The following is a 26,391-nucleotide window of genomic DNA, read 5'->3' as shown; positions in this document are numbered from 1 at the left end:
TGGACCAACCTACCTCACAGGGCTGTTGTGCAGGATAAAATCTGGGGAGCCCTATATGCAGCCATGAGTTCCATTGGAGAAGAATGGCTTAGGAAGTAATAAATGTGCAGACACAGGATTCTATGGGAAAATCTGTTCTACTAGGTGAGCAGGGGACAGTTGGCCACATCTAGCCAGGAGATAAGCATGTGCCCTATTGCATCAGTGTGCATAGAGCTCCTTTTTGCCCCTGGGGCTGGGCAGCTGATTAGGAGGATCTCCTAACCTTCAGGCTCAGAAGACTATCAAAAGGAGATGGTTACAGATTTGACCAGGACCTTCTGCAACTGCTGAACACATTGTTATCATTCTCCCCACCCTCCAAATCTAATGACTATCTAGAGTGGCATTTCTTTCCCAGTCACTGCAAATGAAGAGGAGATTTGTGCACTGTCAAAAACACATTTGAAGTTTTGGCTTGAAACATATGCACACACACACGTACACACTGTGCAAGACTGGATTACATTGCCAACCACTTGAAGGAAGTTATTTGCAGTACCAGTGGGTGGGTGGGGATATGAGATAACCACTGTCTGGAGAGTTCCTGGCTGCATCCCTGAGAGTGGAGGTGGAGCTAGTAATGTTTCACTACCAACTGCAAGGATGGTCTGGAGGTACACCTGCATGGGTGGGGTTGATAGGCACCTGCTCATGACACAGCTGCTTTTTTCCCAGTTGGGAGCTTTCTCAGAATGGAGAGGGAAATTGTGCAGCTGCTCAAGAAGTTATGGAGGTGAGTGGATCTCGACATTCTTTGCGCTCATAGCTGGGAGCCAAGAAGCTGTTGGGGCAGGAACGACGAGGAACAAAGAACAGGGAGGGATCTCCAGTTTCTCTCGGAGATCTATTTTCTGATTTATTTATTTTCAAAGAATATTATTATTTTATATGTTATGCAACAAATGAAAGCATTTTGTCAGCCACGCAGGTGTGCCTAAAGGTGGCGAAGCGTAATCACAAGGGAAAGAGGCTGTATTACATCCTCAGCCTATAATAGGAAAAATAAAAGCTCCAACTTTTTGGGGCAGCCAGTTTGTGAATTGCTTGAATGGGGTCTTAGCTGATGGCTTCTTCTCTTGCAAAACACTGTGTTTTTCCTATAACTAGGGGGAGGGTGTGTTTGGTAATAACAGGGGTGGGGTGGAATGGAGGTCAATTTCTTAGGAGCTGAAATTCCCTAGGGAACTGAAGGTTGCCAACCAACTCGTAGCTCCTGGGAGAAAAATTGCATGTTTTTGCCTGGAGACTGGTTCGTGTGCCTGGTGTGTGTGTGTGTGTTTGCTTTTTGGTGGTCAGCTTTTTAATCTAAAACCTTAGTGTTTTGGAACTGCAAAGAATTTCAGATATTCCTTTTACGTGTTAATTGTAAATGGCCCTGATTTTCCAGTAAGGAGAGGTTGTGACTGATTGATGTTTTTTAAACAACAACAATAACAACAACCCGTCTGCCTTATCCTTTCTGGAAGAGCATCCCTCCAGGATATTTAGGGGCTGCTTTGAATCCTGTCTTGTGGTGCCACGTTACATGTTCATAGAATCATAGAATCATAGAATAGCAGAGTTGGAAGGGGCCTACAAGGCCATCGAGTCCAACCCCCTGCTCAATGCAGGAATCCACCCTAAAGCATCCCTGACAGATGGTTGTCCAGCTGCCTCTTGAAGGCCTCTAGTGTGGGAGAGGCCACAACCTCCCTAGGTAGCTGATTCCACTGTCGCACTGCTCTAACAGTCAGGAAGTTTTTCCTGATGTCCAGCCGGAATCTGGCTTCCTTTAACTTGAGCCCGTTATTCCGTGTCCTGCACTCTGGGAGAATCGAGAAGAGATCCTGGCCCTCCTCTGTGTGACAACCTTTTAAGTATTTGAAGAGTGCTATCATTAGGGGTGTGCACGGACCCCCCGCTCCGCTTCACTTGCAGATCCGCCATTTTTCGGATTGGGCCGCTCCGCCCCGCCCCCGCTCCGCCCACTTCCGCTCCGCTCCGCCCGGAGCTCCGGATCCGGATCCGGAGCTCCGTTTCCCCCCCCCCATAGGCTTGCATTGAAAGCTAAAAAATTATACAACTTTTTTTCTGTTCAAGTTAGAAACCTCATGTTTGGCACCATGACACCTCATGGGGATATACACACGCACGCCAAGTTTCAAAGCAATCCCATCATCCCCTGATTTTTGGCGAATTTTTGAAAATCGGGCACCCCACACACAACATCCCTGCGAGGTGTGTTAAAAAACACGGGGAAAAGCCCGTTCAGATGAAGAAAGAGAAGTTTCCCAGAATCCCAAGTTACCTGTTTTGCCTATGCCCTCCTCCAACTTTGGGATCATCATGACCGGGAGCTGACTCTGCCCCTCAGCCCTTTGAAAAAGGTATTTTTCCCGCCGATTTTTTAAAAACTTCTAGCCTGCGACCCGTACGATGCAGAAAGTTGAGAGTGGTCTCAAAATGACCCCCATCCACGACTCTCTGTGCACAAGAATTTTCAGAATGATAGCTTAAACCCCCCCCCAGTTATCCCCGATTCTTTCCCTCAATGCAATCCTATGGGCGAAAAGCCGAAAACGCAGTTTGAGCCGCGCGGTTGACCCGATTTTCACAAAAATATAGCCCGCGACCCGTACGATGCAGAAAGTTGAGAGTGGTCTCAAAATGACCCCCATCCACGACTCTCTGTGCACAAGAATTTTCAGAATGATAGCTTAAACCCCCCCCCCCAGTTATCCCCGATTCTTTCCCTCAATGCAATCCTATGGGCGAAAAGCCGAAAACGCAGTTTGAGCCGCGCGGTTGACCCGATTTTCACAAAAATATAGCCCGCGACCCGTACGATGCAGAAAGTTGAGAGTGGTCTCAAAATGACCCCCATCCACGACTCTCTGTGCACAAGAATTTTCAGAATGATAGCTTAAACCCCCCCCCAGTTATCCCCGATTCTTTCCCTCAATGCAATCCTATGGGCGAAAAGCCGAAAACGCAGTTTGAGCCGCGCGGTTGACCCGATTTTCACAAAAATATAGCCCGTGACCCGTACGATGCAGAGAGGTGAGAGTGGTCTCAAAATGACCCCCATCCACGACTCTCTGTGCACAAGAATTTTCAGAATGATAGCTTCAAAAACAACGTAGTTATGCGCGATTATTTGCCGCAATGCAATCCTATGGCGAAATGTTTTCAAGATGGCGACCGGAGCGCTCCGCCTGAACTCGGAGCTCCGAAAAATGGCCGCTTCTCTTCGCCTTGCTTCTAGGGGGTCCGCGGTCCGCTCCTACTCCGCCTCTGGGTAAGGCGGAGCAGGCCAATCCGCTACTGCTTCTACGCTCCTAATCGGAGCGGAGCACATCCCTAGCTATCATGTCTCCCCTCAATCTTCTCTTCTCCAGGCTAAACATGCCCAGTTCTTTCAGTCTCTCTTCATAGGGCTTTGTTTCTAGACCTCTGATCATCCTCGTTGCCCTCTTCTGAACACGCTCCAGCTTGTCTGCGTCCTTCTTGAATTGTGGAGCCCAGAACTGGACGCAATACTCTAGATGAGGCCTAACCAGGGCCGAATAGAGAGGAACCAGTACCTCACGTGATTTGGAAGCTATACTTCTATTAATGCAGCCCAAAATAGCATTTGCCTTTCTTGCAGCCATATCGCACTGTTGGCTCATATTCAGCTTGTGATCTACAACAATTCCAAGATCTTTCTCATTTGTAGTATTGCTGAGCCAAGTGTCCCCCATCTTGTAACTGTGCATTTGGTTTCTATTCCCTAAATGTAGAACTTGGCATTTATCCCTATTAAATTTCATTCTGTTGATTTCAGCCCAGCACTCCAGCCTATCAAGATCACTTTGAAGTTTGTTTCTGTCTTCCAGGGTATTAGCTATCCCACCCAATTTGGTGTCATCTGCAAATTTGATCAGCGTTCCCTGCACCTCCTTGTCCAAATCATTAATAAAAATGTTGAAGAGCACTGGGCCCAGGACTGAGCCCTGCGGCACCCCACTCGTTGCCTCTCCCCAGTTTGAGAAGGTTCCATTGATAAGTACTCTTTGAGTCCGATTCTGTAGCCAACTGTGGATCCACCTAATAGTTGTTCCATCTAGCCCACTTTTAGCTAGTTTGTTAATCAGAATGTCATGTGGTACTTTGTCAAAAGCTTTGCTGAAGTCAAGATATATGACATCCACAGCATTCCCACAGTCCACAAGGGAGGTTATCCTATCAAAAAATGAGATCAAATTAGTCTGACAGGATTTGTTCCTGACAAATCCATGTTGGCTTCTAGTAATCACTGCATTGATTTCAAGGTGTTTACAGATTGACTTCTTTATAATCTGCTCCAGAATTTTCCCAGGGATGGATGTCAGGCTGACTGGTCTGTAGTTCCCAGGTTCCTCCTTTTTGCCCTTTTTGAAGATAGGGACAACGTTAGCCCTCCTCCAGTCGTCCGGCACCTCACCCGTCTTCCATGATTTTGCAAAGATAATAGACAAAGGTTCTGAGAGTTCTTCCGCTAGCTCCTTCATTACTCTTGGATGCAGTTCATCGGGCCCTGGGGATTTGAACTCATTCAAGGAAATTAGGTGTTCTTTGACCATTTGTTTATCAATCTCAAACTGCAATCCTGCCCCCTCAACTTCTGCTTCACTTTTTCCAGGGGGGTCATAGATCCGCTTTTGGGAGAAGACCGAGGCAAAGTAGGAATTGAGCACTTCAGCCTTTTGTTTGTCGTCTGTTATCAATTTGCCATCCTCATTAAGCAGTTGAACCACCATTTCTTTCCTCTGTCTTTTACTACTCACGTATCTGAAGAAAGCCTTTTTATTGCTTTTAGCATCCCTCGCTAATCTCAGCTCATTCACAGCTTTAGCCTTCCTGACGCCATTTCGGCACTTCTGCGCCACTTGTCTGTACTCTTCTTTTGTAGCCTGGCCTTCCTTCCACTTCCTATATGTATCCCTTTTTGTTTTCAGTTCATCAATAAGCTTTTTGTGGAGCCACATTGGTTTCCTCTGTTGTCTTCTATCTTTTCTCCTTGTTGGAATTGTTTGTAACTGTGCCTTTAAAATTTCATTTTTTAGATACTCCCACCCATCCTGCACTCCTTTTCTTTTTAGGCTCCCTTGCCACGGGGAGTTTGTTTGTTCAACAAACATGGCAAAGTATTTGCTGTTGTCAATGGCAAAAGGGCTTGAAGCTTGTTCTGCTATGTTCATCCACAAACACATATTTGCTAGGTGCATGCTACAGTTTCCAGGTGGATATTGAGCAGGCTTGGGCAGACCTCTGGTTTGTGGGATCAACTTTTGGCTACAGTTGTGGATTCGGTTGTGGCTGTTTTACTTGAATCCTGAGACACCCCAACAGAGCTTGTGCAATAGACTTATCTGCTTAGAAGTAAAGAATTCTGAGCCCAGGAAATTTCGGAGTAACAGAACAGAAGGCTATCCACAGCCCTTCAATGTGTCACACCAAGCTTTCTCCATTTTAGCACTATAAGTTAGGTTGGGAGGGGAGTCATTTTGTTGTGACTACTCTTAAACAACTGAAAGTTGGAAATTGGTGCCAATATTTACCAGTACATCTTACCTGTAAATAACCATGAACAATTTCAAATGACCCTTTGTCTTGCTGTGATAAGGTGACCCGAGACATTTTAGTGCCAAAGGTGGAACATCAACTCTCACCTCTTCCTGCTAATTTAACAAATGGTTATGCACAAGGATAAACTCAGAGCTAGTGTGCTGTACTGATTTAGAGTGTCAGCTTAGGACAGGAGAGACCGACTCAAGCTTAGCACAGGTTCAAATCCCCACTCACCCAATGTCACTCAGTGACATTCATGGCCAGGTTGTTGTCTCTTAGCCCAACCTAACCTACCTCATAGGGTTGTTGCGAACGTAAAGTGGAAATGGAGAGAGAATCATGAACACCACCTTGGTCTTCTTGGAGGAAAGGCAGGATACAGCTGTGAGAGATAATACATTAGAAAATCAAGAGGGGTAAGAGAAAAAGCAAGAGTCTTGTGGCACCTTTTAAACTTTAAAGACTACTGTGTATCTGACCTTGCTTTGTGAGATGCATGAAGTGTTAACCTAAGTCAGCCTTCTCTAACCTTCTGCCGTCTGGATGTATCAGACTACAACTCCTATTGGCTAGGCTGACTGGGGGATGATGGGAGTGGTAGTGGTTGGGGTAGGCTGACCTAAGTAGATATCCAGGACCCTACTACAAAGACAAATAAGGGATTTAAAAAAGAGCAAGATGAAGGTGTGTTATAAAGAGTATAACACAACAGACATTTCATTGATTTTAACAACACAAAAGGTAGTAGTTGTTATCTTTTCGGTGCCAGGTCAAGACTTTTCTCTTCTCCCAGGCATTTAACAGCATTTAACAGCATTTAACAAGTGTTGTTGCTTTTAAAATGGATACCATTGTTTTTATACTGTTGTTTTTATGTTTTTGATGGTTTTAAATTTTGTTAACTTTTTAATGCTCACTGTTTTTAACTGTTGAAAACCACCCAGACAGCTTCGGCTATGGGACGGTATATAAATGTAATTAATTAATTAATTAATTAACTGCTTCAGTCTTGAATTGCGAATGTGATGTTTGATAATGCTCTGAAGTTCAAAAAGAATGGATTCTGAACATGTTTGGTCAATTACAAACTGGTGCAAAAAATTAATTTAGCCTCTCTTGTATAAAGCATAGACTTGATTTGGTATGATTTATTATGTAAATGTACATCATTTATGTAATTTAGGTAAATTTTACATATTTGGCGCTTAAGAACTTACAAAGTAACCCTTCCGTACAGCTTTCTCCCTTGGAAAATCCTCTGGATAAGTATATTACCAGCTGAATTTTCTTATTCTCAGGTGCAGCTGTTGAGCTGAGAAAGTTTACCTTTCAACTGCAGTGGTGATTGCCTCATTGAATTGAATACTATTGAATTGTTAACTGTATTATATTAGTTCTTGGGAGCCTTTTTCCCTGTAGGTGCTGTGCGCAATTAGCAATATTACATTACATGAACCTTTGGTTAAATAATCAAGGCTGAATTCGTTAGGAACTGATCCTTGGCTCTGCTTTCCTATAGATACAAGTATTACATTCTGCCAGTCTTGTGTTTGACTATCATATTCTACTCTTACATCTACATGGTGAAATTGAGGTCAGACTACATTCAAACTGAGCAGGAATCTCCAGAAGCCCTGATTCCATTTAAGCTTTTGCCAGATGAAAAATACAAGTCCATGTTCAAATTTGATGGAATTTGGTAAGTTCTCTATGTACAACTTTGCTTTTACTAGCAGTTAGATTTGAAAGAGGAAATGAGACTTGGTTAGCCCCATTCTTCCAAATCATTCAGCTACAACAGCTGTACAATCAAGCCAGGGTATTACTTTATACTTTGTTCAGATAAGAAATGTCATTATGATGGTTCCAGTGCAAACTATTACGCGCGTTTAGCCTGATTCAACTAGTGAGACTTATGCTTATACTTTAAAAATACGAATACGCAGTGATGGTGTTTATAAATTTCTCCTGATTATTAAATTATTGTTTGCTCAGATACCTTGGGAAAAGAGGAAAAACACATTTCCAAGTATTTAATTCAACATCTAACCTGGAATAACTGTGTACTGATACTGTGTACAACAACTGTGTACTTTGCTACATAATATAGTCATGGTATTGGAAAGATACTTGAATGGTCAACATTGCATTTCCAGTGAATAGCACTGATAAACGCTTTGCCAGTTTTTGTGTGTTTCTTCCTACACCCATTCAGAGCTTGGGCCTAGAATGTCGGTTGAGGCATAGGTGAACTCAGTGACAAGGAGCACCTTCTAGGAGTTTACACTGATACATCAACTACATCCTTTTCTGGACAGATATAGCCTAACTACAGTTATCCATGGTCTAACAATCTCTCATGTGGATTACTGCAATTCGTTATACATGGGACTGCCTTCAGAAATGGTCCGGAAACTTCAGCTCAGGACAGCGAGACTGTAAACAGGGACTGACCAATGTGACCATATTATACTAGTACTTTTTCAGCTGTTCCAGTTCATTTCCAGGTCCAATTCAAAATACTGATATTAACATTCAAAGCCCTAAATGACTTGGAGCCAGGTTATCTGAAGGATTGCCACCTCCCATATGTACCTGCCTGGCCCCTAAGGACATTTTCAGGGGTCTTTCTCTGGGAGCCCCTTCCAAATGAAGTGAGGTGGGGGACTACCAGAAGGAGGGGCTTTTCTGCTGTGGCACCATTGTTGTGAAATGAACTTCCTAGGGAGGCTCTCCTGGCGCCTATAGCACCCTATAGCACCAGTGGGTGAAGACCTTTGTATTTACTAAAGGCATTTTAGTATTTTAGCTCTGTTATTTCAAATCTATTGTATTTTCAATCTCTGCATTGCTGTTAGGCTTTATTCTGGTTGTACTTTTATCCCATAGCTTAAAGCTTTTATATTTTATATTGTATTTTATGTTATATTTTATGGTTTTAATGTGTGTGTGTGTGTGTGTGTGTGTACCATCCAGAGAACTTCAGCTATTGGGCAGTATATAAATTTAATAAATTAATAGCAATTGATCAATATATAAACCAATTGTGATTGATTGATCTGAGAACAAAGCAGCCTTATCAACGTATGCCCACAAAAGGTTCTAGCCTGCTAAGAGCCTAGTAGTAGCCTATATTTCCATGGTGGCTACAAAGGCGAGAAAGACCCATTTGTGGCTCGTACAATACAGGATACGATTAGCCTCTTAGCAAGCTTGCTTTTTGCTTTTTAAAAAAATGCTTTTCACCAAAAAGCTTGGGAGAGCAGAAACAGAACCAACTTCCTTCCTCTGCAGCCAGCGTGGAAACCAAGCAAACAGGTAGAGAAATAATAGCAAGCTCCATCCCTCCTCCACCAAGTCATTTGTGTAATGCAAAACTGCTGCATGGATATATTTATATTTAGGATAAAAATAAATAAAATACTATGCAGACTTACCCTGTGAAATGTGGTTGTGTGATATCAAGACAGTACTATTCCATCTCTTATATTAGATTTAGGTTCTTGAGGTACTATTCCTGACTGGTTATGAGATTGGACAAGATCAGCTATATATTCTGTTGCCATGTTTATATTGGGGAAAGTGTCACACTCTATCAGGGAATCAATCACCTGTCCTGGGCAATAACTCAGGCAAAGGGGCTCAGTGTGGGGAAGATGGCTGGGAATTCAGATTACATTTCAGGACCTTGGTCACAATCCTGGAACTAGAGAACAAACAAGCCACTCCAATAGAGTCTCAGGGCAAATGGCATGCTTTTATAGTCAGACAGGGAAACCCCACCCCTTCAGGTGCTGGAAACTCAACCCCTTCAAATGCTGCATCTAGCCTTTAAAGGGCTGGCAGCTTTTTCTTGCAGGCATTGACTTCTCCTAGGGAATGAATGTTGGAGATGGCCGGACCAGTTGTAGGCTGTTCCCCAGGGCCTTCCTGTTCACTAGAGGGGTCCAAACTCACCTCCTCAGAGTCAGAAGGTAATAGCACCTCCTGAGGATTGCAAGGACAGGAAATGGAGTCCAAGGACCAGGAACTGGTTCTGATGTCTTCCGAGAGTCACTCTCCCTGGAGACTTCAGTCTTTGAGGGATACTATTCCTGGGCATATTCGAAGTTAGGGTGGCCATATGAAAAGGAGGACAGAGCTCCTGTATCTTTAACAGTTGCATAGAAAATGGAATTTTAGCAGGTGTCATTTGTATATATGGAAAACCTGGTGAAATTTCCTCTTCATCACAACAGTTCAAGCTGCAGGTGTCTTGCCCTCCTTTAAAACTGGTCACTCTAGTATAGCTCCTGCAGCTTTTACTGTTGTGATGAAGAGGGAATTTCACCAGGTTTTCCATATGTACAAATGACAGGTGCTGAAATTCCCTTTTCTATGCAATTGTGTGTTTTTTTTTAATTCATTTTCAACACTATATAAACATAAAAAAAACATTCCAAAATATAACTGAAACAAACACAATAGGAAAAAAAAAAAACTTCAAACATCTGCTACATACATATTGAATAATTGTTGAGTACAAATATCAAAAACTATTACATATACCTTATCATACTACAACATCTTCGTTCTTAACATAAAAGTGCACCCCCCACCTCGGGATCATTCTTGAGTCCAAAATCTGATCGTTTCTTCTGCTGGTGGTTTCCCACTTCCCTTAGTAAACACAAACACTAGGAACTGTTTCCAGATTCCTTCGAACTCATTTATTTTAGTTACGCCTTTTCTCCACTTAATATTACATGTCAGTTTATCATTAATGGCTATGTCCCATACTTCTTTATACCATTCCTCAATAGAATATTCCCCTTGAATCTTCCAGTTCCTAGCTACCATCAGTCGTGCTGCAACCAACTAACTCGATATCAGCTCTATAGTTCCTTTTCCACACTTTATATCTTCAAATAGTGACAGCAATGCTATTTTTGGTGTTTGTTCTATTTTCATTCCCACTATTTCTTCAATTTCTGAGAACACCATCTTCCATAATCTTTGTACATATTTGCATTGCCACCACATATGTAAATACGTTCCTTTTTCCCCACAACCTCTCCAACAATTTGCTGAATGTTGATCACTTATCTTATTCAATCTAACCGGGGTTAGGTACCACCTCCATAAAATTTTAAAATAATTCTCCTTTATTCTTACTGATAAACTTCTCAACACTCTTTGTTTCCATAGTCCCTCCCAGCTCTGTCGCCCCATAGAAATTGCAATTTCTATGCAATTGTTAAAGATACAGGAGCCCTGTCCTCCTTTCCGTATGGTCACCCTATCTAAGTGCCAGTTTAAAGACTGAGCTGGCATTATCCCCTGACTACAATGAAAAAAAAAGTGATTGCGTGTTCTGTATGCTCTATGTAATTACTAATTGGTTGGATCCAGATTTAGATGCATGGAACTGTTGTGCTTCAGTTTGAAGGATTAAGCAGAAAGGAGGAACAGCTGAGCCTGAGAATGTTTGCGCAGTGGCCTGCCACAGAAACAGGCAGAACTAGTCCAGGCTTCTGCAGCTGACCTCAATTATTAGTAGGGATGTGCTCCGCTCCGATTAGGAGCGTAGAAGCAGTAGCGGATTGGCCTGCTCCGCCTTACCCAGAGGCGGAGTAGGAGCGGACCGTGGACCCCCTAGAAGCAAGGCGAAGAGAAGCGACCATTTTTCGGAGCTCCGAGTTCAGGCGGAGCGCTCCGGTCGCCATCTTGAAAACATTTCGCCATAGGATTGCATTGCGGCAAATAATCGCGCATAACTACGTTGTTTTTGAAGCTATCGTTCTGGAAATTCTTGTGCACAGAGAGTCGTGGATGGGGGTCATTTTGAGACCACTCTCACCTCTCTGCGTTGTCCGTGTCGCGTGCTATATTTTTTTGAAAATCGGGTCAACCGCGCGGCTCAAACTGCGTTTCGGCTTTTCGCCCATAGGATTGCATTGAGGGAAAGAATCGGGGATAACTGGGGGGGGGGTTAAGCTATCGTTCTGAAAATTCTTGTGCACAGAGAGTCGTGGATGGGGGTCATTTTGAGACTACTCTCAACTTTCTGCGTGCTGTGGTTCACGTGCAATGTTTTTGTGAAAATCGGGTCAACCGCACGGCTCAAACTGCGTTTTCGGCTTTTCGCCCATAGGATTGCATTGAGGGAAAGAATCGGGGATAACTGGGGGGGGGTTTAAGCTATCATTCTGAAAATTCTTGTGCACAGAGAGTCGTGGATGGGGGTCATTTTGAGACTACTCTCAACTTTCTGCGTGCTGTGGTTCACGTGCAATGTTTTTGTGAAAATCGGGTCAACCGCACGGCTCAAACTGCGTTTTCGGCTTTTCGCCCATAGGATTGCATTGAGGGAAAGAATCGGGGATAACTGGGGGGGGGGTTTAAGCTATCATTCTGAAAATTCTTGTGCACAGAGAGTCGTGGATGGGGGTCATTTTGAGACCACTCTCAACTTTCTGCATCGTACGGGTCGCGGGCTAGACGTTTTTAAAAAATCGGCGGGAAAAATACCTTTTTCAAAGGGCTGAGGGGCAGAGTCAGCTCCCGGTCATGATGATCCCAAAGTTGGAGGAGGGCATAGGCAAAACAGGTAACTTGGGATTCTGGGAAACTTCTCTTTCTTCATCTGAACGGGCTTTCCCCCGTGTTTTTTAACACAGTAGCCCCACCAAATGCACAAACACAACCTGAAATCATATACTAAGCCAAGAATAAGAGATAGAAACACAGCACTGCTCCCCACCCTAACCTTGGTGAACAACTGAATCGATGTGGTGCAAGGGGATGAGCTCCCCTAGGGCATCTCATCGTGGACGTGCCCCCACTCTCTCCTGCACTGGAAGGCCATAGAGCCTTCCAAAGAGAGTAAAACGGTGGAGCAATGCCTGTTATGAGTTGAAGTGAGCGTTTTACTTCTTCTCAGAGCTGTTGGTGGCTGTCATTGTCTTGAACTGGCAGCTACTTCCCCCTCCCCCGGGCACGTCCCCCTATTGCTGGTAAAAGACAGATATAGCCTTTTTAAAAAAATTCTTCTTGCTGTTTATTGAGCAACACTGCTGCTTTTAATTCCACCCCTCCTTTGTTTATTGATTGATTTATTCCATTTTATATGCATTACTGGCTTATCCTTGGCTCACTTCCTTATGCCCCCAGAAATGCCAGCTGCATGCCTGCCTGCCTTCCCTCCCTCCTCCCCTGCCCACCTCGCAGGGATGTTGTGTGTGGGGTGCCCGATTTTCAAAAATTCGCCAAAAATCAGGGGATGATGGGATTGCTTTGAAACTTGGCATGCGTGTGTATATCCCCATGAGGTGTCATGGTGCCAAACATGAGGTTTCTAACTTGAACAGAAAAAAAGTTGTATAATTTTTTAGCTTTCAATGCAAGCCTATGGGGGGGGGGAAACGGAGCTCCGGATCCGGATCCGGAGCTCCGGGCGGAGCGGAGCGGAAGGGGGCGGAGCAGGGGCGGGGCGGAGCGGCCCGATCCGAAAAAATGGCGGATCTGCAAGTGAAGCGGAGCGGGGGGTCCGTGCACACCCCTAATTATTAGTCACCAACATCCCCCAAAAGAAGAGAGCCAGTAGCATGGAACAGGCTGGAAGCAATGGTTGTTCTTCGTTATTTGCATACCAGCTCCTTGAACTTGCCTGAACCTATCCTGACCTTGGTGCATTTCTGAACCCAGTATTGTTTGATCCAGCTTCTGAAAGCTACCTTTGACTTTCAACCATGGACTGTTTATTGGTTTTTCCAGCTTGCTTATCTTGCTAATGTCGGTGTTTTACGTCAGGAACTGGGCTGGTAGAAATGGATTTTCCTGCCCCCTCCTGCCATGGAAGGACTTCCACTTCCTGAAAATGCTATACAAAGGGACAGGGGAACTTGCTGAAGAGAGTGAATGGTGGAGTGGGGGTGGGGCAGAAAGGGTCCTGAAAATCCGGCAGAAGCATCTGCCATGAATAGAGCCCTTAGGTCAACAGAAGGCAGATCATGGATCCCAACATTGTTTTACAAATTGGTTCCATTCAATACAATTAGCCACTTACGCCATTTTTCTTGTACAAAGGCAAATCATCTCAATCTCCGCCCTGCCATTCAGGGCTGGCGCTACCATAGAGGCAACTCAGGTGGCTGCCTAGAGCGCCAAGGTAAGGGGGGCGCCGAATGCCTCACCCAGAAGCCGCTCTCCCACAGCAGCTCTAAGAGGGCGGCTTCCAGGCACAGCTTTCCGAAGCCGCCTGCCCACCCCAGCATCCTGGCTTCACTTTGGCTGGGTGCCCACCCAGCTGAAGCAAAGCCACGCACGCACGCCCCCCACTCCAGCGTCCTGGGTTCGCTTCAGCTGGGTGGGTGCCCAGCTGAAGCGAAGACAGGACACTGGGGCAGGCAGGCAGGCAGCTTCGGAATGGTGCGCCTGGAAGTCGCTCTCCCAGAGCGGCTTCCGGCCGGGTTCACCATTCCGAAGCTGCCTGCCCGCCGGCCCACCCACCCCAGCGTCCTGGCTTCGCTTCAGCTGGGTGCCCACCCAGCCGAAGTGAAGCAATGCCCACCCACCCCACCCCAGTGTCCTGGCTTCGCTTCAGCTGGGCGGGTGAGATGGCACCCCGCGCCCAGGTACACTGGGGTGGTGGTGGTGGTGGTTGGGTGAAAGCAGCTCACCTGCCTAGGGCGCAAAATAGTATGGCACCAGCCCTGTTGCTATTCTACATACACAAAACAATAGGGGTGTGCACGGACCCCCCGCTCCGCTTCTCTTCCAGATCCGCGATTTGCGGATCAGGCCGCTTCGCTCCGCCCCCACTCTGCCCATGCCCGCTCCGCTCTGCTGCAGAGCTCCTGATCCGGATCGGAGCTCCGTTTCCCCCCCCCCCCCATAGGCTTGCATTAAGCTTAAAAAGTATACAACTTTTTTCTGTGAAAGTTAGAAACCTCACGTTTGGCACCATGACACCTCATGGAGGTATACACACGCACGCCAAGACTCAAGGCAATCCCATCACCCCTGAATTCTGGGGAATTTATGAAAATCCAACACCCCATTCACACCCCTTTCGATAGCTCCGTCAATTTGCACGTTAAAAACCTCAAACTCGCCACCATGATAGCTTATCGAGGGACACATACGCACGCCAAGACTCAAGGCAATCCCATCACCCCTGAATTCTGGGGAATTTATGAAAATCCAACACCCCATTCACACCCCTTTCGATAGCTCCGTCAATTTGCACGTTAAAAACCTCAAACTCGCCACCATGATAGCTTATCGAGGGACACATACGCACGCCCAGACTCAAGGCAGTCCCATCATTCCCTGATTTTTGGGGAATTTATGAAAATCGGGCACCCCATTCACACCCCTTTCGATAGCTCCGTCAATTTGCACGTTAAAAACCTCAAACTCACCACCATGATAGCTTATCCAGGGATACACACGCTAGGGGTGTGCACGGACCCCCCGCTCCGCTTCATTTGCAGATCCGTGATTTTTGGAGTGGGCCGCTTCGCCCCGCCCCCGCTCCGCCTGTAAAGGAAGTCTGAGTCAATCAGTCCTTCCCAAGGGTCCCTCTGGGGTGTTTCCCCCAACTTCCGTACCACAGAACCAGTACCGCTTTGGAATAAAAGCACACAAACACCCAAAATAACCAAGATAAAAGTTTATTGCGGAAACACAAGTACTAAATAGGAGCTTGGTCAGTAGCAGCTACAAAAAATGCCAATAAAAAGAATAATACAAGGAAACAGAGGAAGGGAAAAAAATAAAGTAAATAGATATCAGGCAGAACCACCCACAAATCCTTCCAGAAAAGAACAGGCAGTCTCTCCACTTCCCTCCTTCCCTCCGGTCAAAGCAACCAAAACTCGCCTTTAGAAAACCAGACTCTACACAACAAACAAATCTCTAACCCGCTCTCAAGCTGGGCAGCGGCAGACGTCCAGGCTGAAGACCTGCCCCAACTTAATCCAATCAGCCTTTTTATCTTTTGCTCCCTTGATGAGGGTGCTTGCTCTTTCTTCTCACACAAAGGCCAATTAGCCTGGGCAGGAGATAGCCCGCAGGTGTGAAACCTTTGCCTGACCTCGGGAAGTTTGACTCCCACCTTTTCCTACATGTCAACTGGGTCTTGGCGCCGGCGGGACCATGCACAACAGGCTGGCCAGATACCTCCCATAAACATATCAAACTATTCTTGATCTACTATCACCACTATGGTTTACTACCTAGCAGGAAGGCATAGTTTACTATTCAACAGGAAAACAGATGCATTTCAAAAACAAATTTACTGATGGACAAGGAAGGTGGTATAATTCACAACTCAACAACACTCCCCACCCACCCCCCTTGGTCCTTCACACGCCCCCTTTTAGAAGATGAGTCTTGAGGGATAATCCCTCAAGATCCTCATCTTGAATCTTAACTACTTTAGATCTAATTCTACAACCTTCCATAAGTCTGGGACACCTAACCCAAAGGGGAATGATCTACTTGAGGCTTGCCAGGGCTCAGACAATAACCAGACACTCTTTCTTCTATGGATGACAAGGCGCTTTCTAGTTGTAACAACTTCTTGCCTTAATACACTACCAGATGCAGCTGCGGAGCTAGCCCCCCCCCCCCCGCCTCAAGGGCACTCGCTCCTCCAATCCAAGATGGTATTTTGACGCTTTTACGGTCAAGTTAGCTCCCTGAATCCGCTGCAGCACTTGCCAAACCGGGGAGAGGTGCTCCTCCCACACCTGGGAGGATATAGCCAAATCATCTAAAGAGGCACAGGCAAAAACCCTTAACTCATCTAATAACCCATCTATAAATCTCTTAAAAGGTGAAACTGTAAACTCAAACAACCCTCTATGAGTCCCAAAAACTGACTTCTCTGCCGCCTCTTCATCTAGCATTTCTTGCAGCTCCCGCTCCCTGTCAGGAGCGAGTTGCCTAACCGCCCAATAGGGTAGGGACCAAATGGGGGGAGGATCTCTCGTATAAATGAAAGGTTTAGCTTGGGATGTCCACCCCGGACGGCTGGAGAACAAAACCTGAAATTCTTCCCACACCCGCCTCTGCTCAGCTGGCTGTACAACCGACAGGGAGGATGACAAAACCACCCATTCTACTTTCTCCAACCAGTCTATAGACCCCTCCACGTCCCCCTGCAGTCCGCACACAAAGGCTTGTCGATTAATAGAACATTTTAACATATCTACAAGAAACACGTTAGGCTGTCGGTTTATCTTAGGATAGGTTAACAAATAATCTACATTCTCCAGGCGCTGCTTGACTACTAGAGGGCCCTCCCACTCCCAAAGTAATTTGGCCGATTTCACGGGCTTGAGACCCGACACCTGGTCCCCTGACTGGAGGACATAGGCTCGGGCTGCCTGGGCATACCACCCCTTTTGATCCTCCCGGGCCCCCTCCAAGTTCTTCTGCGCCACCTCCCGAATAATTTGCAGCAGACTCTGCGGTTTCTGTCTAAACCCACCAACAGACGGCGGGCTTCCTTCTACTTTCTCCTCCCACTCCTCCAAAAGGAGGGTAAGCGGGCTCCGTACCCTTCTCCCAAATATTAGTTCCTTCGGAGCAAACTTGACACTCTTCTGAACTGTGTTGCGGGGAAAAACTGGCAGGGAGAGTCCTGGATCCCGGCCCAGAGGATGTTCTGCGGCCAACGCTCGCACCGTTTCCCCGGATGTCTGATTAAACCCTCCTACCAGCCCATTAGTCGGGTAATGGTAGGGGACAGAAAAAACATGCTCTACCCCGCCCGAGCCCCCCATCTCTTGCAGCGGCTGGAAAACAAATCCGAGGTCTCTTTCCGACAAAATAGCCGGGCACATTCTCTGTTCAGCCTCCTCTTGACCCTTCACGTCTGTCGTTGGCTGTCGGAGGAACCCAGGCTTGTTGGGGAAAGAGGCAGCTATGTCCATATCTGCCACACCGATCGATCCTGCCTCTTCCTCCTCCTGCGCCTGCTTGGTCTCCCGGCTCTCGGGGGCTTCTTGTTCTCTCTGCTCCGGAGGCTGGGGGTGCGCCTGACTCCAAGTCGCTACCCCCACCTTAGCTGCCAAATAAGCCAAGTCGTTCCCTAATAGAACAGGCCACGGGGAGTTTCTGTGCACCAGAAAAGTCATCTCCCCTTTCCACCCTTCGTACTCCACGGGGATTTTGGCTAAAGGTAGAGCAACTGGGGGGGAACTATAGGGAGTGACGGTGTACTTCTGCCCCGGGAGCATCTGGTCCGGTCGAACATATTTTTGGTCGATAGCAGACAGGGATGCGCCAGTATCACGCCAACCCCTCTGCGTAGTCCCATTAATTTTGATGGACTTACAGAAGTGTAACTGACTCCACTCCACCTGCCCGGGCTGGACCAGAGCCCCCACTGCCTCATTCCCTTGCCCGGGCTGGATCAAGGCCATCGCCGCCGCATCTGAACCGGGTCGTCCCATCCTCGGGTGGGGAGGTCCAGCCGCCTCCCTCCCTTGCTCGGCTTCCCAATCGGGTCCATCGTTTCCTCCCTCATCCGGGGAAGCATAAACTCTGCCCACCTTAGATGCAGCCGGGTTCCCTCCAAGTTTCCTGGCTGCCAGCTTGGGGCAGTCTTTCTTCAGGTGGCCCTCTTCCTTACAGTAGAAGCACCCCGACGTTACGGGAGTAGATGTTACTCGCGGGGGGCCTTCTCCTCCTCGTCGTTCACTCCGGGGCAGCCAAGCCAGATTGGCGGCCCCGCTCTTCACTCCGCTCGCCAGTGGCACCCCAGGCACGGCCCCACTTCCCCCCTGCTTGGGCAAGCTGTTTCGACCAGCCTCCTTCCGCCGGTACACTCCCATCTGGTCCGCCAACAGGGCCGCGTCCCGTAAGGTGGTGGGACGATGATCACTCACCAGTGCAGCCAGGTCCTCGGGGAGGGCGGCATAGAACTGTTCCATATTCAGTACCTCCGCCATGGGAGCAAGGGGAACGAACTTCGCAGCCGCCGCCCATTGCTCCATCGCTCTCGTAATCCGATCCGCCAATGAAACACAAGTCTCTTTCGCCTCTAATCTAATGGCCCGATATTTCTGGCGGCAGCTTTCCGCCAAGAGGGCAAAGCGTTGGCGGACCGTTTCCTTAAACTTCTCATAGTCCTGAGCATCTTGCTTCGGGATGGTGCCCAACACATCTGCCAGTTCCCCACTCACTTGGGCCCGCAACACTGCCATCCGCTGCGCCAGCGGCACCCTCTGATCGTCACATGCCATCTCAAACAAGAAGAAAGAGAACATATCTTGCCCTGATCGGAACGTGGGGTACAGCTTCCGGTTAACCACCACAGCCCCTCGGCTCCTCTCGCTTTCTTCCAGCTGAAGCTGCAACGCCCTCATCTGCAACTGCATGGCCACCATCTGCTGGTGCTGGAACTCCTCCTGCCGCCGTTGCCTCCTCCGTTCCCGGCGGCGATACTCCGCGGCCCTCCGCGACTCCTCCTGATCGCTTCCACTATCCGTGTCTAAGAGGCTTTGCTCCAAACTTGGGCCAGCATCCGCTGCTCGCCTCGACACTTGCCCCGCCGCACAGCCTCTTCTCCGGCCTCCGACGGCGGTACAGACGACGGCGGGCTTCCCGCTGTGTCGGCCAACGTCACCAGCAATCCTTCTGGTGCGCTCGAACTTGTAGCAGGAATAAGCCTCCCTGCACTTCCAGGCTCATTCATTGCAGCCTGCATCTTAACCAACCTTAAACTGTGTCTGGTTTTCCAAAGCCTCCTATTCCCCCCCCCACACACCGCTTTTATTCCAAAAATACCGGTTCTTTATCCCACCGCTACCACCATGTAAAGGAAGTCTGAGTCAATCAGTCCTTCCCAAGGGTCCCTCTGGGGTGTTTCCCCCAACTTCCGTACCACAGAACCAGTACCGCTTTGGAATAAAAGCACACAAACACCCAAAATAACCAAGATAAAAGTTTATTGCAGAAACACAAGTACTAAATAGGAGCTTGGTCAGTAGCAGCTACAAAAAATGCCAATAAAAAGAATAATACAAGGAAACAGAGGAAGGGAAAAAAATAAAGTAAATAGATATCAGGCAGAACCACCCACAAATCCTTCCAGAAAAGAACAGGCAGTCTCTCCACTTCCCTCCTTCCCTCCAGTCAAAGCGACCAAAACTCGCCTTTAGAAAACCAGACTCTACACAACAAACAAATCTCTAACCCGCTCTCAGCTCTCGAGCTGGGCAGCGGCAGACGTCCATGCCTCCAGGCTGAAGACCTGCCCCAACTTAATCCAATCAGCCTTTTTATCTTTTGCTCCCTTGATGAGGGTGCTTGCTCTTTCTTCTCACACAAAGGCCAATTAGCCTGGGCAGGAGATAGCCCGCAGGTGTGAAACCTTTGCCTGACCTCGGGAAGTTTGACTCCCACCTTTTCCTACATGTCAACTGGGTCTTGGCGCCGGCAGGACCATGCACAACAGGCTGGCCAGATACCTCCCATAAACATATCAAACTATTCTTGATCTACTATCACCACTATGGTTTACTACCTAGCAGGAAGGCATAGTTTACTATTCAACAGGAAAACAGATGCATTTCAAAAACAAGTTTACTGATGGACAAGGAAGGTGGTATAATTCACAACTCAACAACACTCCCCACCCCCACCCCTTGGTCCTTCACACCGCCCACTTCCGCTCCACTCCGCTCGGAGCTCCGGATCCGGATCGGAGCTCTATTTTTCCCCCCCCATAGGGTTGCATTGAAAGCTAAAAAAGTAAACAACTTTTTTTCTGTTCAAGTTAGAAACCTCACGTTTGGCACCATGACACCTCATGGGGGTATACACATGCACGCCAAGTTTCAAGGGAATTCCATCATCCCCTGATTTTTGGGGAATTTTTGAAAATCGGGCACCCCATTCACACCCCTTTCCATAGCTCCGTCAATTTGCATGCTAAAAATCTCAAAGTCGCCACCATGAGAGCTTATCCAGGGATACACACGCATGCCAAGACTCAAGGCAGTCCCATCATCCCCTGATTTTTGGGGAATTTATGAAAATCCAATGCCCCATTCACACCCCTTTCGATAGCTCCGTCAATTTGCATGTGAAAAATCTCAAACTCGCCACCATGATAGCTTATCCAGGGATGCACACACACGCCAAGACTCAAGGCAGTCCCATCATCCCCTGATTTTTGGGGAATTTATGAAAATCCAACACCCCATTCACACCCCTTTCGATAGCTCCGTCAATTTGCACGTTAAAAACCTCAAACTCACCACCATGATAGCTTATCCAGGGATACACACGCTAGGGGTGTGCACGGACCCCCCGCTCCGCTTCACTTGCAGATCCGTGATTTTTGGAGCGGGCCGCTTTGCCCCGCCCACTTCCGCTCCGCTCCGCTCAGAGCTCCGGATCCGGATCGGAGCTCCGTTTTTCCCCCCCCCCATAGGGTTGCATTGAAAGCTAAAAAAGTAAACAACTTTTTTTCTGTTCAAGTTAGAAACCTCACATTTGGCACCATGACACCTCATGGGGGTATACACATGGACGCCAAGTTTCAAGGCAATCCCACCATCCCCTGATTTTTGGGGAATTTTTGAAAATTGGGCACCCCATTCAGACCCCTTTCCATAGCTCCGTCAATTTGCATGTTAGAAATCTCAAACTCGCCACCATGAAAGCTTATCCAGGGATACATACGCACGCCGAGACTCAAGGCAATCCCATCATCCCCTGATTTTTGGGGAATTTATGAAAATCCAACACCCATTCAGACCCCTTTCCATAGCTCCGTCAATTTGCATGTTAGAAACCTCAAACTCACCACCATGACAGCTTATCCAGGGATACATATGCCGCACGCAGAGACTCAAGGCAGTCCCATCATCCCCTGTTTTTTGGCGGGGCTTAAACCTGCAAAATTTGGAACTTCCAAAACTCCAAGTGAGCGTAGGAAGGACTTCTCCCCTGAGTCAAAGCCAGACACACACAACATCCCTGCGAGGTGGGCAGGGGAGGACTGAGGGAAGGCAGGCAGGCATGCAGCTGGCATTTCTGGGGGCATAAGGAAGTGAGCCATGGATAAGCCAGTAATGCATATAAAATGGAATAAATAAATAAACAAAGGAGGGGTGGAATTAAAAGCAGCAGTGTTGCTGAATAAACAACAAGAAGAACTTTTTAAAAAAGGCTATATCTGTCTTTTACTAGTAATTATTATTATTATTATTATTTATTTATTTATTTATATAGCACCATCAATGTACATGGTGCTGTACAGAGTAAAACAGTAAATAGCAAGACCCTGCCACATAGGCGGACGTGCCCGGGGGAGAGGAAAGCAGCTGCCAGTTCAGCTCAAGAAAGCCATTGCTTCACCAACAGCTCTGAGAACTTGGGAAGTAAACGCTCACTTCAACTCATAATAGGCATTGCTCCACCACTAAGAGAAGTAGAACGCTCACTTCAACTCATGATAGGCATTGCTCCACCGGGTTACTCTCTTTGGAAGGCTCTGATGGCCTTCCAGTACAGGAGAGAGTGGGGGCACGTCCACAATGAGATGCCCTAGGGGAGCTCATCCCCTTGCACCACATCTTTTCAGTTGTTCCCCAAAGTTAGGGTGGGTAGCAGTGCTGTGTTTCTATCTCTTATTATTGGCTTAGTATATGATTTCAGGTTGTGTTTGTGCATTTGGTGGGGCTACTGTTTTAAAAAACACTGGGAAAAGTCCGTTCAGATTAAGAAAGAGAAGTTTCGCAGAATCCCAAGTTACCCGTTTTGCCTATGCCCTCCTCCAATTTTGGGATCATCATGACCGGGAGCTGACTCTGCTCCTCAGCCCTTTGAAAAAGGTATTTTTCTCGCCGATTTTTTAAAAAATTCTAGTGTGCGACCCGCACCTCGCAGAGAGGTGAGAGTAGTCTCAAAATGACCCCCATCCACGACTCTCTGTGCACAAGAATTTTCAGAACGATAGCTTAAAAAACAACCCAGTGATCCCCAATTCTTTTCCTCAATGCAATCCTATGGGCGAAAACCGCCGTTTGACCCGCGCTGTCTGTTTGTTTACCCGATTTTTAAAAAATTCTAGCACGCGACCCGCACGATGCAGAGAGCTGAGAGTAGTCTCAAAATGACCCCCATCCATGACTCTCTGAGCACAAGAATTTTCAGAATGATAGCTTCAAAAACAACCCAGTTATCCGCGATTATTTCCCGCAATGCAATCCTATGGGCAAAATGTTTTCAAGATGGTGATCGGAGCGGTCCGCCTGAAAGAGGAGCTCCGAAAAATGGCCGCTTCTCTTCGCCTTGCTTCTAGGGGTCCGCGGTCCGCTTCTACTCCACCTCTGGGTAAGGCGGAGCAGGCCAATTCGCTACTGCTTCTCCGCTCCTAATCGGAGCGGAGCACATGCCTAACACACGCATGCCCAGACTCAAGGCAGTCCCATCATCCCCTGTTTTTTGGTGGGGCTTAAACCTGCAGATATCTCAATGAGGCCATTTCAAAGGAAATCCCAAGATGCCATGAATTGGGGAGTAGAGATAAACCTAAATGAATCTTCTTCCACACTTGAAAAATGGATTTGGAACTTCCAAAACTCCAAGTGAGTGCAGGAAGGACTTCTCCCCTGAGTCAAAGCCAGACACACACAACATCCCTGCGAGGTGGGCAGGGGAGGAGAGAGGGAAGGCAGGCAGGCAGCAGACATTTCTGGGGGCATAAGGAAGTGAGCCAAGGATAAGCCAGTAATGCATATAAAATGGAATAAATAAATAAATAAACAAATGAGGGGTGGAATTAAAAGCAGCAGTGTTGCTGAATAAACAACAAGAAGAACTTTTTTTAAAAGGCTATATCTGTCTTTTACCAGCAACAGGGGGACGTGCCCAGGGGAGGGGGAAACAGCTGCCAGTTCAACTCATGAAAGCCATTGCTTCACCACGAGAGCTCTGAGGAGTAGAACTCTCACTTCAACTCATGATAGGCATTGCTCCACCGGGTTACTCTCTTTGGAGGGCTCTGATTGCCCTCCAAGTACAGGAGAGAGTGGGGGCACATCCACATGGGATGCCCTAGGGGAGCTCATCCCCTTGCACCACATCTTTTCAGTTGTTCCCCAAAGTTAGGGTGGGTAGCAGTGCTGTGTTTCTATCTCTTATTATTGGCTTAGTATATGATTTCAGGTTGTGTTTGTGCATTTGGTGGGGCTACTGTTTTAAAAAACACTGGGAAAAGTCCGTTCAGACTAAGAAAGAGAAGTTCCCAGAATCCCAAGTTACCCATTTTGCCTATCCCCTCCTCCAACTTTGGGATCATGTGATCATGACCAGGAGTTAACTCTGCCCCTCAGCCCTTCGGAAAAGGTATTTTCCCGCCGGTTTTTAAAAAAATTCTAGCACACGAACCGCAGCACGCAGAGAGCTGAGAGTAGGCTCAAAATGACCCCCATCCACGACTCTCCAAGCCCAAAAATTTTCAGAAAGATAGCTTCAAAAACAACACAGTTATCCCCCTTTCTTTTCCGCAAAGCAATCCTATGGGCGAAATGTTTCAAGATGGCGATCGGATCGGACCGCGGAAACCAGAGCACTCCGAAAATGGTCGCTTCTCTTCGCCTTGCTTCTAGGGGTCCGCTGTCCGCTTCTACTGCGCCTGTGGGCAAGGCGGAGCAGGCTAATTCGCTCCTGCTTCTGCGCTTCTAATCGGAGTGGAGCACATGCCTACAAAACAACAACAACAACAACAACAACAACAAATTTGGTCTGTTGAAAATCTGAGACAGGCACACAAGCGAATGATCAACTGGTGTATCTTCATTAATGTTGTTGTTGTTGCTCGTGGTGGTTCATCATGCATTTGATGGAATAAGGAAAAGTACTGGTTTTTCTTTGAGGGATAAAAAGGGCTTTTCTAGACCGTACGATGGAGTCATTGCAATTGTGAGATTGGTAGCTGCCTAAAGGAAGCAAAGGTTAATTTAAGGGTCAATGTTATATTTATTAACATATTCCCATCAATATTCATTGGGCTTTTACAAGAGACTGGACTATATCCTGAGGAACTGACCATTTAAAATTTGATACAGGGAGGAAGAGGGAGATGGGGGCAGAGTGAAGAGAGGAGCATGCATTTTTTTCAGCTGTTATGTAGGTTTAGCAGGAATGGGGTAAAGATGCAATCCTATGCATGTTGAGACAGAAAAAAAGCTGTACAACTCCCAGCATTCCCTAGTCAGCATGACATTGGCCTTGATATACTTCATCGTGGCTGCACAGTTGCTCTCCACCGTTTATATGATGCAGCTGCCACATTGCTCCATTCCCCACAATGCTGCGCATTTTTGATGTGTATTTTTGATGTGTACTGCAGTTTTTTACATTGACCCAATGTCACCATGGTTGTTTGTGTATGTGTCAGCGGTGGCTTCAGTTCGAATTTAGAGAGTGGGCATAGTCAGGGGGCAGATCCTTGAGTATGGTAGGTGCGGGGATACAGGGCAGGGGGCGGGCTCCAGGTGAGGATTTAGTAATGGCTGCCATGGCGACATTGAAGTCTCATTGTGGAACAAAAGCAAAGACAGTTATTATGAATCATGCATAAATTCAATGAACAGCAGCAGCGCAGATGCAGAGATACAGGCTTTCAAAGCTACGATGTAGCACAGAGTTGCCAGAACACAAAGAAAAACGTTTGGGGGTTTTCAGTCACTCAGTATTTGCTGCCCATTAATGCCATGTAACAACAGTGCTGCAATTGTTCCTTGTTGGGTAACCCATCCTCACTCCTGCCATATGTCCCTATTGATGCCACTTTGCGATGCTGCAAGTCTTTGGGGGAATCAGTAAACAAAACAGCGCCATATAGACAACCCCTTTATTGATTTTATTTTGCGTTTCCTGTGTGTGATCATTGCCTTTGCTTGTCATCCCTTTCCCTGCCCCCTATATACTCTTTTTTAATATTTGGACTTTGGGCTGTGTTGTTTAAAAAGGAATTTCTCATCAAAACCTTTTCCCCATGAAAAGGACCCTATGGTTACAAAGCAACCACTTGTGGTCTTTGGATTTTCATAAGGTTTTTGTTGACTTTTCTGTGTTTCTGTGCTATGGGCAAAAACCAAAAACAACCAAAGCACCTTTCTTATTCATTGGCTGAAGGGAGGGGTCCTTTACTGTAAGTCTGAGAAACTCCCCAAGCAGGGAGGCTCTGCAGCCTATCATCAATTATTTTTTTGATGGCCTTGTAAAGAAAGGATCCACCTGTAGGGAGACACACACACACACACACACACACACACACACACACACACACACACACTCCTTAATTAAGCAATAAATTCCTGAAGCTAGTAATTCAGGTGCAAGACCAAACAAATTCACCTGTTCTTATGAACAGAGATAGGGAGAGCTTTATATTGAATATGAGGAAATAAGAGACTTTCCCCATTCATTTCTTTTAAATTCTACTTGGAAACCTAGTAGTTCCACCAAACAAAGAAGGTTGGCTATGGCCCAGGCTGTGCCCTCAGTTTGCAACATATTGTGCATTTCTCTTGTGGCACTAAATGTTGTGAAATACATAAACTGGTTCCAAATCAAGGCCAAACCGAAGGCCTAGGCACGAATCGCATAGTGGTGGGAGTCCCACCCATTAAATAGGTCTTTGGCACTGTTTGTGATGATAGCAAGGAGTCTACTGCCAGATGCTGAATGCAATGTGGTAAAAGGAGGTCCCTGTGCATCACACAGTATTGTGCACATGTGGAATCCCATCCAGACTTGGGGAAC

At 46.9% G+C, this 26,391-nt stretch overlaps 1 protein-coding gene across 1 annotated transcript in view; it reads left to right on the top strand.

Annotated features, from left to right (window-relative positions):
• Positions 1 to 734: 734 nt before the first annotated feature.
• The window catches only part of B4GALNT2 (beta-1,4-N-acetyl-galactosaminyltransferase 2 (SID blood group)), a 70,814-nt gene continuing 45,157 nt past the window's right edge, over positions 735 to 26,391 (top strand). The window contains exons 1-2 of the mRNA XM_063138166.1: positions 735 to 775; positions 7,133 to 7,312. Coding sequence (XP_062994236.1) covers positions 735 to 775; positions 7,133 to 7,312 — 221 coding nt within the window. The remainder of the gene's footprint in view (positions 776 to 7,132; positions 7,313 to 26,391) is intronic.

This window comes from Elgaria multicarinata, chromosome 11, assembly GCF_023053635.1.
Source record: "Elgaria multicarinata webbii isolate HBS135686 ecotype San Diego chromosome 11, rElgMul1.1.pri, whole genome shotgun sequence".
Lineage (NCBI taxonomy): Eukaryota > Metazoa > Chordata > Lepidosauria > Squamata > Anguidae > Elgaria > Elgaria multicarinata.
This window is presented reverse-complemented; position numbering and strand designations above follow the sequence as displayed.